Here is a 16,238-nt window from a genome sequence, read left to right as displayed (position 1 = left end):
CCACTAACGACTATTTTTCTATCGATTAATCTGTAGACTATTTTTCAATTAGTCGATTAATCGAAACGATTAATTTTCCTCAATTTTATGTTAACAATTTTTTTTTTTTTTTTTTTTACCATTTCAGTTAATTTTATTTTGAAAACAACAATCTGTATATGTCATTGATAAACAAACAAAGGCTTACAAGTTAAAGTGCAAAACTGTAGGTTTAACCTATCAACTCCAACGTTATTTAAAATATTTAGATAAGGTACATAACATATCCCAACATATACGAACACACACCCCTTTTAAACAAAAAATTCAATTGCAGATTTGATTGTAGTTTTTGCAAGTTCAACATGGATTATATCTTAAAGTTGAATGAACGAAAACATGTCCTTTCAATTTCTTACAGGGTGAGTCGTTGTTGCCCATAATATGCTAGCATTCTGCTAGTGAAAAGGCTTTCTAGAACAAAAAAGCGACTTTTACCCAGCACTAACACCCAGCAGTGTGTATTTTCTTTGCCTCCTCTTTCGAATGCAACATTCAAATTACTGGACAAAAAATTATATCCTGGGAAAAGTGGATTTTGATGGGTATGGCTCCATAGACCTCCATTCATTCTGCACTCACTGGTGAGCGCCCTCATATGGAACCAGAGTGGAACTGCAACCAGTTCCGAAGCCGGAAGTTTCCCGAGAGTGGCTGTTCTCCCCATATTAGACATTGGCTGTTTATCAATCCACGTTTTTCTCCGTTCTTGTGTTCTTTCGAACTCGTTTGACGTCAAATTTCATTGCCCAAGTACGGTTCCAATCCAAAGGACACAAGTCACCAAGAACGCCCAACGCATAGTGCGCCCCGAAAATTTCACTTAGCCTAATTTTTTTTTTGTTTATTTATTTGTTCATTTACAGTATTATAGTTTACTTATCAAGCATTCACTAGGACTTCTTATCACTCTAGTATCACTCTTCAACCCACCTGTTTTTGATAATTCTGCTTCATGATGACGGCCGACCGACGAGGTTTTGTATTTTGCCAGCAGCACAGATCATGAGAGGGGCCCCTTGAGGGGGATCCCGATAACAGTGTCATTGCACTTTACTGCATTGACTATCAAAGGGGCGCTCACATAGTTTGTCGTTGCATTTTATTCTTAACCAGTAGGTTAGTTGTCTTGGGGCCCCAAGCCAGCTCGGCGCCCCAAGCAATTGCTTGTTTTGCTTGCCTCGCGTGACGGGCCTGTGCATGTCTCGTAATTTCTTACCGGTACGGCGTACCGGACAGTACCGGCTTACTTTCACCCCTGTTGAGGATGCATCATAAACATAATAAAGAGTAGACGCCGCATCGACCGCTACTGCGTACTGGCGCTGACGAGCCATGGGACCACCATCTTGGAAGGGGCAACCGCTCCACTCAGTGTAATCTGTTTGGCTAGGGCAATGAGCTATCAGCGCATTTAATTAATCATACTGAACTGATTTTAACGCGGTTTGCTTTGCTGCAAAGGTCATACATGTAGCTATGATACAGGACATGGTTATTATTTTCACAAAATACAGCCAATAGTATGGTAATGTTAAATCTTGTGAAAAGTAATCCCCCAAGCCCTGTTTGCGATTGTCTGCCGATATGAGCAGGAATATGCTGCACAGTGCTGGCATCTTGTTTATAGGGTGACCAGACGTCCTCTTTAACCCGGACATGTCCTCTTTGCGAGACCCAGAAAATGCGTCCGGCAGAGATTCCAAAATCGTTCCAAAAGGTTTCGGAAAGGGTATATCCCTTACGTTCCACCTTCTTGCGCGAACTGTGATTGTAGAGAGAACTGTCATTTTGGTGAGATAGTGCGGCATGCAATAACCCCCCCCCCCCCCGACGAAGTCACCCTAAGCAACTAGGAACTTGCCCTTTCCAAGATGGCGGCTGCATTTCTCGTGCCCAGCAGCCAATGCTGCGTCTACTCTTTATTGTGTCTATGGGATGCATTGGATCGTGACTGGGCCAGCGAGAACGCATCTGATTTCCCAGAAGTCATTGCAAAATGTCAGGAAAGGCAGACAAACTTCATAACTGTAAGTTTTTACCAGGGGCGTTGTTAAACCCTTTTTACTGTGGCACGTGCCCCAGTATAAATCTGCTGTGCCCCAGTAAAATCAAGTTTGAGTTTTAACAATTTACTTTATTAGTCAGTGCATTCATTTAGATTGATAATCCCGGAAAAAATAAACGCAGTAGGATACTGCTCAACGCTTGTAAAATCAAAGCAGTTTAACCAAAAACACAAACCGATGCCTGCAGAATTCCATGTCACCCCGTTCTTCTGCGCTTGCCAAATAGCCACTGCAGCACTCACACAGAAGGCAAGATGTCGGACTCAGACACAAGAATTGAGGTAGGCTAAGTAAACATTACAAAACTAAAGAAAGTTTCAAAATGTTAGGCCTTTCGACATGGCCGCGGGAACTAGGGGTGCTGAGGGGCTGCAGCACCCCCTGACAGCTCGAGAATTTAAAATGATATGACTTAAAAATCCACCACCGTGGCACAGCTCCGCAGTAGCGGACTGGCAATCGGGAGCACCGGGAGAAGAATAACGATGGAAAACCAGGCTAAGAAACGTAGGGTGGGGCTGAAAAATTAAGAGACAAAACAATCACCTTCACTAGACAAGGTTTTACCAATTGAAAAACGGCTGTTTATTTTACATGAAGCTGAACTATTTAGCGCTTGAATAAAAGCCCTACGCGCATTAAGGATAGAACTCCCAAACTCGCACAACATTGAACACAGAATATGCTTGCATTAGCAGGGCAGCTGAGGTCATAGATATATATATATATATATTGGTGGCGTATATGGGGGCCAGTTCTGCTGGGCCGGTCTGGGACAAAGTCCAGGGAAAAATCTTACTCCCAGTTCCTCCCTGCCGCCCCGCAACATTAAGCCCCCGTCAGCACCCCCCTGATAAAATATGTTCCCGCGGCTATGCCTTCCGATCATCTTATTTTGAGTAAAACATAAAAACAATATTACATGAAGCTCATAAAAAAGTAGTTAAGTTCAAATAAATACGAAAATGAATGCTCGCTGGCATTAACTATTGATGTCCCTGCCAAAGACCGAGTGAAGTTAGTTTCATATTCGACATTCGTCTCACATTCGGAAGACGCTACTTTGCAGTGTCGTGTTAGGGACTGGGTGAAAACTATACCATTTTGAAAAATGATGACTTTTATAGTATTTTTATTTATTACACGGCTGTTCTTAACGCTGTAGAATGATCCATTCACTTGAATGGGGCTTCCCAACGTTCTACGGTGAACAATTGTTTAATATCAGAATCAGAATCAGAATGGGATTTATTTGCCATGAAAGTTTGCACAGACAAGGAATTTGCTTTGGCAGGAAGGTGCATACAGTAAACATATAGGAATCTTAAATTTACTAAGTGGAATACAATTAAAATAAAATATACAATAAGTAAAATATAAGTTGCCAATTTACAATATAAAATACAATATAAAATACAAATATTACAGGAATTGAGTGTAGTGCAAAATGTAAATAGTTTTTAAAGACATTCAGTCAGTGTGAGCTTTGGCCTTGTTGAGGAGGCCAACAGCGGAAGGGAAGAAACTGTTTGTATGGCGTGAGGTTTTGGTCCTGATGGACCGCAGCCTTCTGCCAGAGGGGAGTGACTGGAACAGGGAATGTCCAGGGTGGGAGGAGTCAGCCACAATCTTCTTCGCCCGTCTCAGGGTCCTCGAGGTGTGCAGGTCCTCGAGGGAAGGCAGATTGCAGCCAATCACCTTCTCTGCAGTGCGGATGATACGCTGCAGCCTGCTCTTGTCCTTGGCAGTGGCAGCAGCGTACCAGGTGGTGATGGAGGAGGTGAGGATGGACTCAATGATGGCTGTGTAAAAGTGCACCATCATTGTCTTTGGCAGGTTGAATTTCTTCAGCTGCCGCAGGAAGTACATCCTCTGTTGTGCTTTCTTGGTGAGGGAGCTAATGTTCAGTTCCCACTTGAGGTCCTGGGAGAGGATAGTGCCCAGGAAGCGGAAGGACTCCACAGTGTTGACTGGGGAGTCACACAGGGTGATGGGGGTGAGTGGGGCTGTGTTCTTCCTGAAGTCCACAACCATCTCCACTGTTTTGAGAGCATTGAGCTCTAGGTTGTTCTGGCTGCACCAGGTCACCAGGTTGTCTGCTTCCCACCTATAATCAGACTCGTCTCCACCAGAGATGAGCCCAATGAGGGTGGTGTCGTCTGCAAACTTCAGGAGTTTCACGGACGGATGACTGGAGGTGCAGCTGTTGGTGTACAGGGAGAAGAGTAGAGGAGAAAGGACGCAGCCCTGGGGAGATCCAGTGCTGATGGACCGGGAATCAGAGACTTGTGTTCCCAGCTTAACGCACTGCTTCCTGTCAGACAGGAAGTCTGTGATCCACCTGCAGGTGGAATCAGGCACGTTCAGCTGGGAGAGCTTGTCCTGAAGCAGAGCGGGGATGATGGTATTAAAGGCAGAGCTGAAGTCCACAAACAGGATCCTGGCGTAGGATGCTGGGGAGTCCAGGTGCTGTAGGGTGAAGTGGAGGGCCATATTAACTGCATCGTCCACAGACCTGTTGGCTCTGTAGGCAAACTGCAGGGGGTCCAGTAGAGGGTCAGTGGTGGATTTAAGGTGTGCCAGCACCAGGCGCTCAAAAGACTTCATTACCACAGAGGTCAGGGCGACGGGTCTGTAGTCATTATGTCCAGTTGGCCTGGGCTTTTTGGGCACAGGGATGATGGTGGAGGACTTGAGACAGGCTGGCACATGGCATGTCTCCAGGGAGGTGTTGAAGATGTAGGTAAACACCAGAGACAGCTGGTCAGCGCAGTTCTTGAGGGTGGCTGGAGAGACAGAGTCCGGCCCAGCTGCTTTGCGGGGGTTCTGTCTCTTGAACAGTTTGTTCACTTCTCTCTCCTGAATGGAGAGGGTCGTCACTGTAGAGGGGGGAGGCCTCACGGGTGGAAAAGGAGTTGTACAGGACTGTCCAATTGTCTTTCAAAACGACAGTAGAACTCGTTCAGGTCGTTGGCCAGACGAGAGTCGTTAATGGAGTGGGGGGCTCTGGGCTTGGAGTGGGCTGCCTGAGCCCACTCCAGACAGAAGCAGAGTCGTTAGCAGAGAACTGGCGCTTCAGCCTCTCTGAGTACAGTCGTTTCTAAACCTGTTCTTCGACTCCTTGAAACTGTCCCTGTCCCCACTCCTAAACGCGGCCTCTTTGTCCAGCTTTCTGAGTTTAGCTGTAAACCAGGGTTTGTCGTTGTTGTAGCTCACCCTGGTGCGTGTTGGTATACAGCAGTCCTCACAGAAGCTGATGTATGATGTCACAGCCTCTGTGAGCTCATCCAGACTATTGGAGGCAGTCATGAACATGTCCCAGTCAGTAGAGTCCAAGCACGCCCGCAGTTCCTCCATAGCCTCACTGGTCCACTGTTTCGATGTCCTCACAGCAGGCTTGCAGCGCTTAAGCTTCTGCCTGTATGCAGGAATCAGGTGAACCATGGCGTGGTCTGAGTGACCCAGTGCTGCTCGGGGAACCGCATGGTATGCTTTACTGATTGTGGAGTAGCAGTGATCCAAAGTGTTCCCTTCTCTGGTAGGGCATTTGATGAGTTGTCTGTATTTGGGGAGTTCTTGAGTGAGATTGCCTTTGTTAAAGTCGCCTAGCACAATAACCAAGGAATCCGGATTTTCATGCTCCACGCACAATATCTGGTTAGCGAGCACACGTTGAGCCTCGTTGGCGCTAGCCTGAGGGGGCATGTAGACGCCGACCAGTATGAATGAAGCAAACTCACGTGGCGAGTAGAAAGGTTTACAGTTAATAAAAAATGATTCCAGATCAGGAGAACAGTGCTGCAGGATCACTGTCACATCTTCACACCAGCCACTGTTAATGTAAAAACAAATACCACCACCTTTCGTTTTGCCAGAGAGCACAGGGTCACGATCCGCTCTCAGCAGTTTGAAACCCGCTAGCTGTAGAGTCTGGGATCAGTTCACTCAGCCATGTCTCCGTAAAGCACAAAACGGAAGATGAATGAAAGTCTCTGTTTTTCCACACCAGTAGCTGAAGTTCATCCAGTTTGTTGCTCAGTGAACGCACGTTGGAGAGAAATATCCCCGGTAACGCTGTGCGTGCCCCACGCCGACGGAGTCGCACCAGTGCACCGGCACGTTTGCCTCTTCTACGGCGCTTCACTGCTAGGACAAAGCCGAGGGCGGCTTTGACTATAATTCCCACTAATTCTGCCGCTGGAAGCAGAAAAGTGGGAAATAAATCCACAGGAGTTGTAGTCCTGATGTTTAGAAGTTCTTCTCTTGTTAGAGAACCCCGGAAATCTTGGCAGAACACTGGATTAAAAGACAAAACAAGACAAAACAGAGCGCACCTAGCTACCGTGGCTGCCTTTGTCGGCGCCATCTTGATGCATCTTGATGATATTTGACCGTTGCTATGCATATTTGCTCCGCAAGTAGTCCGCTAACTTTTCAACCCCAGCATTGCGTTGCTTAGCGACATCAGCTGATTTGAAGTTTAAAGAATGTTCAACGTCTATGAAGTTCATTTTGACTAACTATTTATCTGCTGATCAACACTACGAATGGTAACAAATAAATTGTAGAAAGATACGTAAGGGATAATGTATAGAACGCCGGTCATTGTCGTGAAAATAAGCCCCTTCAGAACGAAGCTACACCCCTCCGCTTCGCGTCGGGGTGCTGTTCACCCTGTCAGGGCTTATTTTCCCGATAATGACCGGCGTTCTATACATTATCCCGCTTATTACACGGCTAATTGCCGAAAAAATAACTTAAATATTTATCCGCTTTGCGTCGGGGTGCTGTTCGCCCTGTCGGGGCTTATTTTCACGATAATGACCGGCGTTCTATACATTATCCCTTACGAATATAAAAACTCAAACGCACAGCAGAATATTCCAACAATGTCTATACCTCTCCCTGCCACCAAAGCTGATATCAAACCTGCGTCCCTTAACTGTTGTATAGTGGGTTAAGCAAGTGGAGTTTTAATCCGAGTAGTGTATTGTGCAGAGCACGCTTGGAAGAAAAACATTTTTAGGGGCCTGTACCCCAGTAGAGTTTTATGTCTAACAACGCCTCTGGTTTTTACTATTCATATTTCAGCTAAACGGTACGTGTAAATCGGCATCTGTTTTCAAATGTGACGAAAAATGCGCAGTGTAGTCGCAGAAAGTTTGCTTATTTTATTGATGAAACGGCTCATTTGTAAATTTGCTCCGACTTTTTGATAACCTAGCTAGCGAGTTCAGGGTATTGCACAATAGCCAAGAAAACCTGCATCTCAATTCTGTCCTCTTGCAAGACCATTCTCGCAAAGATGCTTGGAAGAACATTATTCAAAAGAATGTACTTGCGTTCATAGCGTTCTTCAAATTGATAAACAGCCAAACTCTACCCCTATTTCCCAACTCCATTCAATAGGCTATCTTTCTAGCACAGTTTCCATTGAAGTCAATCAGCCTATAATGCTGTAATGTTTCATATGTAGGCTGTGTTGGTCTGTACTATGGTTGCCAACTGTCCCGAATTGTCCGGGACATCCCGAATTATGGGTAATTTTGATTTGTCCGGTCAGGGACAGCTCCAGTCCCGTATTCCAATCACAGCCTCGCCAGCCAATAATAGGCTACTGTAAATGCGTCAAAACTCACGCAAACGTTGCTATAGGACACGTTACTTGTTGGTGACAATAGTTGGTTTAGGCATAAACCTTTTCAGTGTCTGTGGCATATGGTTAGACTCTAATGCTATTTCAAGAAAACAACATGAATTTTGAAAGAAACCTGTAATAATTGTCTTTACTATTGCTATGAACAATACATCCAAGCAAGTACAGTAGTGGTTTGCCAAATGTACACTGAAATGAGTAGGTTTATGGTATGGCTAATGAAACATTGTGATTTCCTTTATTGTTGGTCAGCTGTTGGCGCAGGCGCATAGAAAGTGTCCCTCATTTGGGGTTGAGGAAGTTGGCAACCCTAGTCTGTACAACGTGCGATATCCCATTCCTATAATGTTTCACAAGTAGTTTTGTCAACTTTCATGCATGCATTCTGCTTACATTGTTGTTATACGTTCGTTTTTGGCTACATCCACGGGCTAAATCTAATGAAAAGGCTAATCTTGGGCATTGCATTGTGCACAGGATTAATTTATCTTTGTTTGACCTGGTAAACTGTGAATAACGTCTTTCAGGCTGTTTGGAAGGTCCATTTTCCTGTAGGGAGTCAGATGGCTGAGCGGTGAGGGAGTTGGGCTAGTAATCAGAAGGTTGCTGGATTGATTCCCCGCAGTGTCAAATGATGTTGTGTCCTTGGGCAAGGCACTTCACCCTACTTGCCTCGGGGGGAGTGTCCCTGTACTTACTGTAACAGCTAAATGACTAAATGTAAATCACAGTCAACATTCCAAGCATTCCAATGCCTACACAGCCTTTTCACCACGTCAAAAATAGGCCTACATTTCTTTTAGCTTTTTATGTTGTAGAATACAAATTTACTCTGTAACTCGCTTGACTCACATATACTTCTTAATATTTCAGAAATACATTTATTTGTTACGTGTATCCGCTTTACAAATTATGGGCGATTTCTTTTACCATTACATTTATTGTTGCCGGTAATGTTATAACACTATAATTGCCCTTACCTGACTTCACACAAATGGCTAGTATGTAGTGAAGCAAATCTATTTCATATAATTTAATTTAATTGTCATAATTTTGCATAGGTTATAGGCCTACATATTTTGCTATTCATATGAATCTTATTTAGGTTATAATTACATATTAGGTCTAAACTACATATTTGTGCAAGGAAATCTTGCAACATCTGCTGATAGAAAAGTGAACCACAGCCTTTTTAAGGCAGGGAAAAATGGTTGAATGCACAGCCGGCAGCAATTGAACAGAAACAGGAGGAAAAGAGCTTTAAACTAGCTTTTCCCTGTGTGATAAAAAAGTATATATATACATATATATACTGGATGAGAAAACACTCATAGACCCATATCTAAGATAAGTCAAGATAGCAGGATCATGGAATTTGATATATTTTTCTCTTCACTGTGGTAAAATGAAGGACGCTCGGCGCTTAAAGAATCTTGAATCTTTCAAGGGGGATTTCTCTGCTAGAGCATTCCAGATTTACCAACATTCAGATACGCATATTTTCTTCAACTATTTTCAGATTTCAACGCATCATTTGAAAGCTTTAACATTTAGAAATGATCTCTGCCGACAACCGCCCCTTTTCATCAGAGCGTGTCACAAATAATGAATTTTCCTATTTCCCTTACTACGAACTCAAAACGAACGTTAAAGGGGTCATTGATTGCAGAAACGAATTTACCTTGTCATAGTTGAATAACTACAGTTCGGTGGGTAAAATGGACATAGTGAACCTGAAAGTCCATTGACACCTCTTTCCTATCTAAATCTCACAACTTGAAACTGCAGCTGTAAAAAGATTGGTTTCGAAAAAGTTGAATTTGTGACGTCACAAATGTAGCATCACCTTTTGTCTCGCCCAACATTTACATACAGACCAGTCTTCTGGTGTTCTGGCCCAGGATCTCAGACACTAGTTTAGCTGCGCCCAGCCCTGTGTACTTCCACGATAATTACAAAGGAGAAAGTTTGGAAGTTTTAAAGGATATTGAATATGGACCGTCGTAAATGCAGTGTTCCAGCTGCACAGGCAATGCTGCAACTTTTCAGAGTCTTCCTAAGGAACCAAACACTCGACGGGCTGTGATGTTTGTCTATGAGAAGATTCCTGTTCGACCCTCAATTACACATTTGCTCGAACCATTTCACAGAGGACAGTTTTGTAGGGCTGTCCCCACTTAGTTGACTAGTCAATTTTCTGGTCGATTTGCTCTTGGTCGACTACGATTTTTTTAGTCAAGCTGCCATATGGCAGTGTGAGATCTGATTCCCTCTTGTGTCATCATTGCTGGATTAAAGAAATGTTCAACAGAATTAGCAGATTACATTATTTAACACAAATAAACCAACTCAAAAAATATATATGTTCTGATATATATTAGTTTCCTCCAGGATCACAATGACTCTTATTGAGTGACTTGTTGCTCTTGTAGGTTAGTTATAAGGAAGTTAAGTCTTGTACTCGCTGTGAAATATTTTACTGCTGATTGTTCTTCTACAGGTAAAGTCCTGCACTTTTTGTGGTTCATGTTGTTTTTAATTTGTAACTTGTATAACTGAATGCTCTTATGGGTCTTCCCTTTTGGCACTTGTTTAGTTTTCTCACAATGTATGCTTCATGTTTTGGCTGCTTGCAATGTTTGGGACTACCTCGTTGTTATGATCAGTGACCTATGCTCTTTTGTAACGCTCTCTCTTGGAAGTCGCTTTGGATAAAAGCGTCTGCTAAATGCATAAATGTAAATGTAATATAATTTAAAACGAAAGGTGTTACTGTTTTCCCTTTTGTTAATCTGCACTTTGTTTTGGTATTTTGGACACGGCACAAGCACAATTGGCTGCAGAACTACAAACTCTGGCATAGCCTACTTTGACGGTGTTATTAGTCAAAATGGCAAAGAAATCTGTGGTGTGGCAGCATTTCATTAAAGTACATTTACATTTACAAAGTACCACGTGAAAACATTGAACGCAAACTATGCCAACAACGGTTTATTTTTCATAGTTCAACGTCGAATATGATGTAGCCTACCACCTGAAAAACGTAAGTTGGTCTAGCCCTACTTCGCTCATGCTAACGCGCTGGGTTGAAAAATAAATATGCCTTTATAAGAATCACATCCAAATCGAATGACATTATCTTCTCTGGCCAAGACAACAAAATCTTTCTCTGTTGCACCGTTCCCCACTCAGCTTCGACGTAAGTTCGCATGCTGCAAGTTTTCAGGCAGTGATAAGCGCGCTCTGATGATTTGCATGTTAAACAAACAATATTTTTTATTTGTAGCACATTGTAAGAGATACTAAATAACATCGGCATTCGGTTACAACAGGACAGGTGTATCACAGGTGTCTTATTTTTAGTAGGTTATCCCATACGGAAAGAAAATATATTTACCAATACATGATTTGAAATACATTTTAATATATAGTAATATATTATTTTCCATTACATTGACCAATATATAATAAATGTAAATACATGGGATAATATATTGATGATAAATATATTACAAATATATTATAAACTATAATATATATTCATGTAATATATTGCAATATATTGCAGAATACAGCAATGATTGCCATTTTCCATATATTGCAATATATGGAACATTAATATATAATATATGTGGTTATATATCCCAAAATATATGCAATTTATATCCCGCTTTATATGGGAACATGTATGGGTAATATATCTAAAGATATAGTGTCACACGTATGCTTCATATATGGTAGAATCTATTTTAAATATATGTAAAATTATATGGAAAGATATATTGTACAATGCATGTGTATATAAATGAGAACATGCCCATACAATGTACAGACAGATATGGTGATATTTACCTTTAGCAGACGATCTTATCCAGAGTGACTTACAGGTAAGTTACAGTAAGTACAGGGACATACCCCGAGGCAAGTAGGGTGAATTGCCTTGCCCAAGGAAACAGCTTCATTTTTGCGGTTCCGGGAATCGAACCGGCAACCTTCTGATTAAAAGCCTGATTCCCTAACCGCTCGGCCATCTAAGAAGGTATTCTAAGAAGGTTGTCGACGGCATTATTGCGAATGGAATCCCGATTCAAAACGTACCACCTGCTAACTGAAAATGTGCCCCCAAAAACGTAAATACCGTAAGATTGACATTTATTTAGGGGATATGGCTAATTCAAAAGAAGTTTGCTGGAAGCGATCATTGTCATTATATATTTCAAATATTTTTCCATATAATTTTACCAATATTTAAAATATATTCCACAATATATTGACCACATATCTGTACATTTATTTCATGTATATCTCTCCATATAATTAGGTTTTCCCCGTCAGGAATAGGCTTTAAGGTGACTTCCGCCTGAAGTACCCTGCAAAGTTTCACCTTAATATGTGAAAATATGACTGAATTTGAGCTGTTTGAGCTTGGACCAAATGTGACTATGATTGCCATAGGAGAAACGTCTTATTTTATTATTCAGTAACTGAACACTGCAAAGTCTAGATCTTGGAATGGCTCAATTGGATGAGAGGTTGTGCTGGTAAACAAAGGGTTCCAGGTTCAACTCCAGACACAGGCTATTCTTTTTTTGGTTTTCTGGGTAATCCCGGTGTAACTATCTATTATGTCAATTTTACAATATTTTGCCATTTTGAAGGAGGAATTCGCCATTGCTGCTTGCAGCTATATTTTTTACATATACTTCAAATATATTCTACCATATATTAAACATACATGTGACACTATATCTTTACATATATTACCAATACATTTTCCCATATAAATCGGAATACATTATGTTGGTTTTTATAGATATATAATTGCATATATTTTGGAATACATAAACATATATTATATATTCATGTTGAATATGTTGCAATATATGGAAAACGGTAATCATTGCTGTATTACATGAATATATTTTATAGTTTTTAATATATTAGTAATATATTTATCATCAATACATTATCCCATGTATTTCCGTACAATATAAATATTACATCCCATACATGGACATATATTACCTAATATATCACATGATATTTTCCAATATACTGCAATATATTTTCCTTCCGTAAGGGATTAGCGGCGTAATCTGCAATGTCCAGCAGCCATTAAGTCAGATCGCGACTCAATGGCTTTTTTTTTAAGCGTTTCAAAGTTTGATTGGTCTATTTTCAGACGTTTTAGTTGAGTCTTGGTCGACCAAAGAAAATCTTTGAAAACCTGGGACAATGTAAAGCAGGATTTGCTATGAAGCTGTTGCTGAAAAGAGGTGCTGTTCCTAACTTATGTTCATCACTACCGCAACCTGTAGTATGATGTTGTCACTACAGTTATTTGCAATGCTAAAGTATCCTGCCTGTATCTAGCATCGGTAGAATGTGTGATGATTTAGTTTATTGGCAATGGGGCTAACGTTATTTCATGTTCCTGACTGTCTTTCATTCAAATAAATAACCTGTGTTGTCGTGTAAATCTACAATTCAAGATGCATGTTTGTCAGATCTATTTTTTTTGCAAGATAGCTAGAGCTAACTGAAGCTGAGTTGAATCACGATAGTCTGTTTGCTAAGCTGTAGTGCCAACGTTACCCACCTAAGTCGATCCTGTTTGCTTCGACAACAGAAGTGGAAATAACTAACGTAATCCTTTCAAATGATATGTAGTCAATCTGTTGAAAACAGTGTTGTGTGATACAATAGATTTATTTGTACATTTTTTTTTCAAGTCTCCACCTTTGATGTTTCAGTGAGTGCTGTTGGCCGTGTTGCGTCTTTTCTCCGCAGCTTCACTCGTTGTAAACCAACCAATAAGCGCACAGCTCATCTATATATTCATGAGCATACCATAAAAGGAGAAAACGGCTCAAGACACACTTGTTCCGGTAGTACAACGGCACTTAGGAATGCTTGGCTAGACCTGTTGCTAGTTTCCTCCAGGATCACAATGACTCTTATTGAGTGACTTGTTGCTCTTGTAGGTTAGTTATAACGAAGTTAAGTCTTGTACTCGCTGTGAAATATTTTACTATTGATTGTTCTTCCACAGGTACAGTCCTGCACTTTTTGTGGTTCATGTTGTTTTAATTTGCACTTTTTGTGGTTCATGTTGTTTTAATTTGAAAACTTGTATAACTGCATGCTCTCATGGGTCTTCCCTTTTGGCACTTGTTTAGTTTTCCACAATGTATGCTTCATGTTTTGGCTGCTTGCAATGTTTGGGACTACCTCGTTGTTATGATCAGTGACCTATGCTCTTTTGTAAAGCTGTCTCTTGGAAGTCGCTTTGGATAAAAGCGTCTGCTAAATGCATAAATGTAAATGTAAAACGTAGCATTTCATTCTGGGGCTATTTCACAGGATGCATCAGGGCTCATAGAACAGCACCCGAGCCATTTTCAGCCCAACCAATGTCATATACCCTATTCGGAGACCTTAAGGAACAGTGTGAAATACCCCAAAAGCCCAGTCAATAACCCCTTTAAGCGCTATGCCAGCAGTCAGCAATAACCTGGCCATACTGGTTTTAAAAGCTAATTTGCTTCTAAATAACAAAACAGAATTTTCCTATATTCCTTTCTACGAACTCTGGTGCATTAACCGCTTTCATTTAATTGAGGAAGTCTTTGTTAATCCTATTGGTTCATTAACAAAACTAAATTTACTGAAGTTATTATACAGCCTCCTAGTTCACCTGCTAGAGAAGCATATGATGCAAGGGATGACCAGAGGACCAATTAGAGTGAAGGTGCTGACAGTAGCGGTTCTAGGCACAGGCAAAGCGGGGCAGCATTATCCGGAATTTGGGTGTTTGGCGCATCTGCTGCCAGGGGAAAACTTTGCCCGGAGGGCCAAATGTGCTAGGACCGCCACTGGGTGCTGGCACTGCATTCTGTTGAATTATAAAGAGGAAACCTGCGACATTTCAAACTTTGAAGAGTGCTTGGTTTTCCAGATAATCGTGGGAAACTAAAGTGGGACACACAAACACACACAAACAAAAAGAGATTCCTAATATTATTAGATAGATATGGTGATTCTTGGCAAGTTAGAAATATGTCTTTATTAAAAATGAGGATTGGAGTATTTTTGCTCCCATAGACATAAGACATAACTGGTAGTTGTTTCATTAGATGCCATTACATGCTCAGTCTAGCTGGCTCACTGTGGAGGAGAGGTGTTTTCCTTCTTTGTATGGGTTTTTCTAAGGAGTGTGATGGCGGGATGGGGAGAACGAGAGAGTACTGGGCAGTACAAGCAACTGTAAAAGACCAAGAGTGTTGGAGAGACACAAACTAACCCCCCCCCCCACACACACACACACTGCTTCCCCTTTCACCTTGCTTCTCAAACTCTGACCCGCAGGATGTAAGGTCACTCTCGCTGACCCCCAGAGCCTCCATCAACTGCTCCACATTCATCCTGGCAGTCAGCTCCCCATTCCTGTCTCCAATCTGAGAGACAGAGAGAATAGGAGGTGATAGAATAAAGAAAGACAGACCTTGAGAGGGATGTACTGTACCTTTTTAAAATATCTGTCAACAAGGGATTCACATTATCCCTAATACAGTTGATATATATTACTCTATTCTAAACTATGGCCAGCTGCAGTTGATGTGAGTTAGAGTACTACATGTACAGTATAGTGCAGTACCAGCTGCAGTGTTGCACACGCAGAGAAAGGCAGATGACATTGATGTCTGTCCAGGTCACCCCCTCATTTGCTACTGTGAACAGATGACGTCTAAGCACCATTTCTGAACACCAAAGCTCAAACGTAAGAGAGCTAGAAAGTAATTTATCCCCCTCGACAATTAGATTGCTGAATAGAAAAGGGTCTGGACTTATAACAAGATGTTCTTTGTGTAGAGTGAACGCTGGACCATAATACTTTTCTTGATTTGATTTTTATGGGTTTTAATCTTTATTTACCTTATGGTAAAAAAAAGACTAACTTGTTTACCTCGCTGGAGATGTCCAGGTGTTTATGGGCATAATGCAGTGCCTGACGATGGTTCCCTAAAGACACATACGCATTCCCCAGGCTCCAGCAGGCACGGCCCTCACCCACTCTATTACACAGACAGGAACATGTATTTCATTTAAGTGCATATTATGTGTCTGTGTATGCATGAGTGTACAGTATGATGAGTGTATGTAAATTAACTTGTGAGTGTGTGCGTTTCACAAGTATGTAGGTGTGCCTGCACCTGTCTGTGAGCTCCTGGGCTATAAGAAGGTGTTTTAAGTGGTAGTCAATGGCTCTTTCATACTGCTGTAGAAGAGTGTAGGTGTTTCCCAGACTGTAGCAAGCCTGGGCCTCCATCACCTGGTCCTTCAGTTGATGAGACAGCTGCAAAGTTTTTCTGATGGTGATTACATGGACCGAAATAGAGTCAAGAAAGTGAAAGCGGAAGAGATGAAGACAAATAGTGGGTTAGATAAGCGGACAGATATAGGTAAAAAAACTA

At 41.7% G+C, this 16,238-nt stretch overlaps 1 protein-coding gene across 2 annotated transcripts in view; it reads right to left on the bottom strand.

Moving 5' to 3' along the window:
• gpsm1b (G protein signaling modulator 1b) overlaps positions 1-16,238 on the bottom strand; it is a 147,137-nt gene that overhangs the window by 75,811 nt on the left and 55,088 nt on the right. For both annotated transcript variants that reach the window (XM_047051065.1, XM_047051066.1), the window contains exons 7-9: positions 15,978-16,133; positions 15,731-15,839; positions 15,107-15,221 (exon numbers count right to left, since the gene is read on the bottom strand). In XM_047051065.1, coding sequence (XP_046907021.1) covers positions 15,107-15,221; positions 15,731-15,839; positions 15,978-16,133 — 380 coding nt within the window. The remainder of the gene's footprint in view (positions 1-15,106; positions 15,222-15,730; positions 15,840-15,977; positions 16,134-16,238) is intronic.

Source organism: Hypomesus transpacificus, unplaced genomic scaffold (assembly GCF_021917145.1).
Source record: "Hypomesus transpacificus isolate Combined female unplaced genomic scaffold, fHypTra1 scaffold_137, whole genome shotgun sequence".
NCBI lineage: Eukaryota > Metazoa > Chordata > Actinopteri > Osmeriformes > Osmeridae > Hypomesus > Hypomesus transpacificus.
Note: the sequence above shows the minus strand (reverse complement) of the source record. Positions and strands in the feature narration are given on the sequence as shown.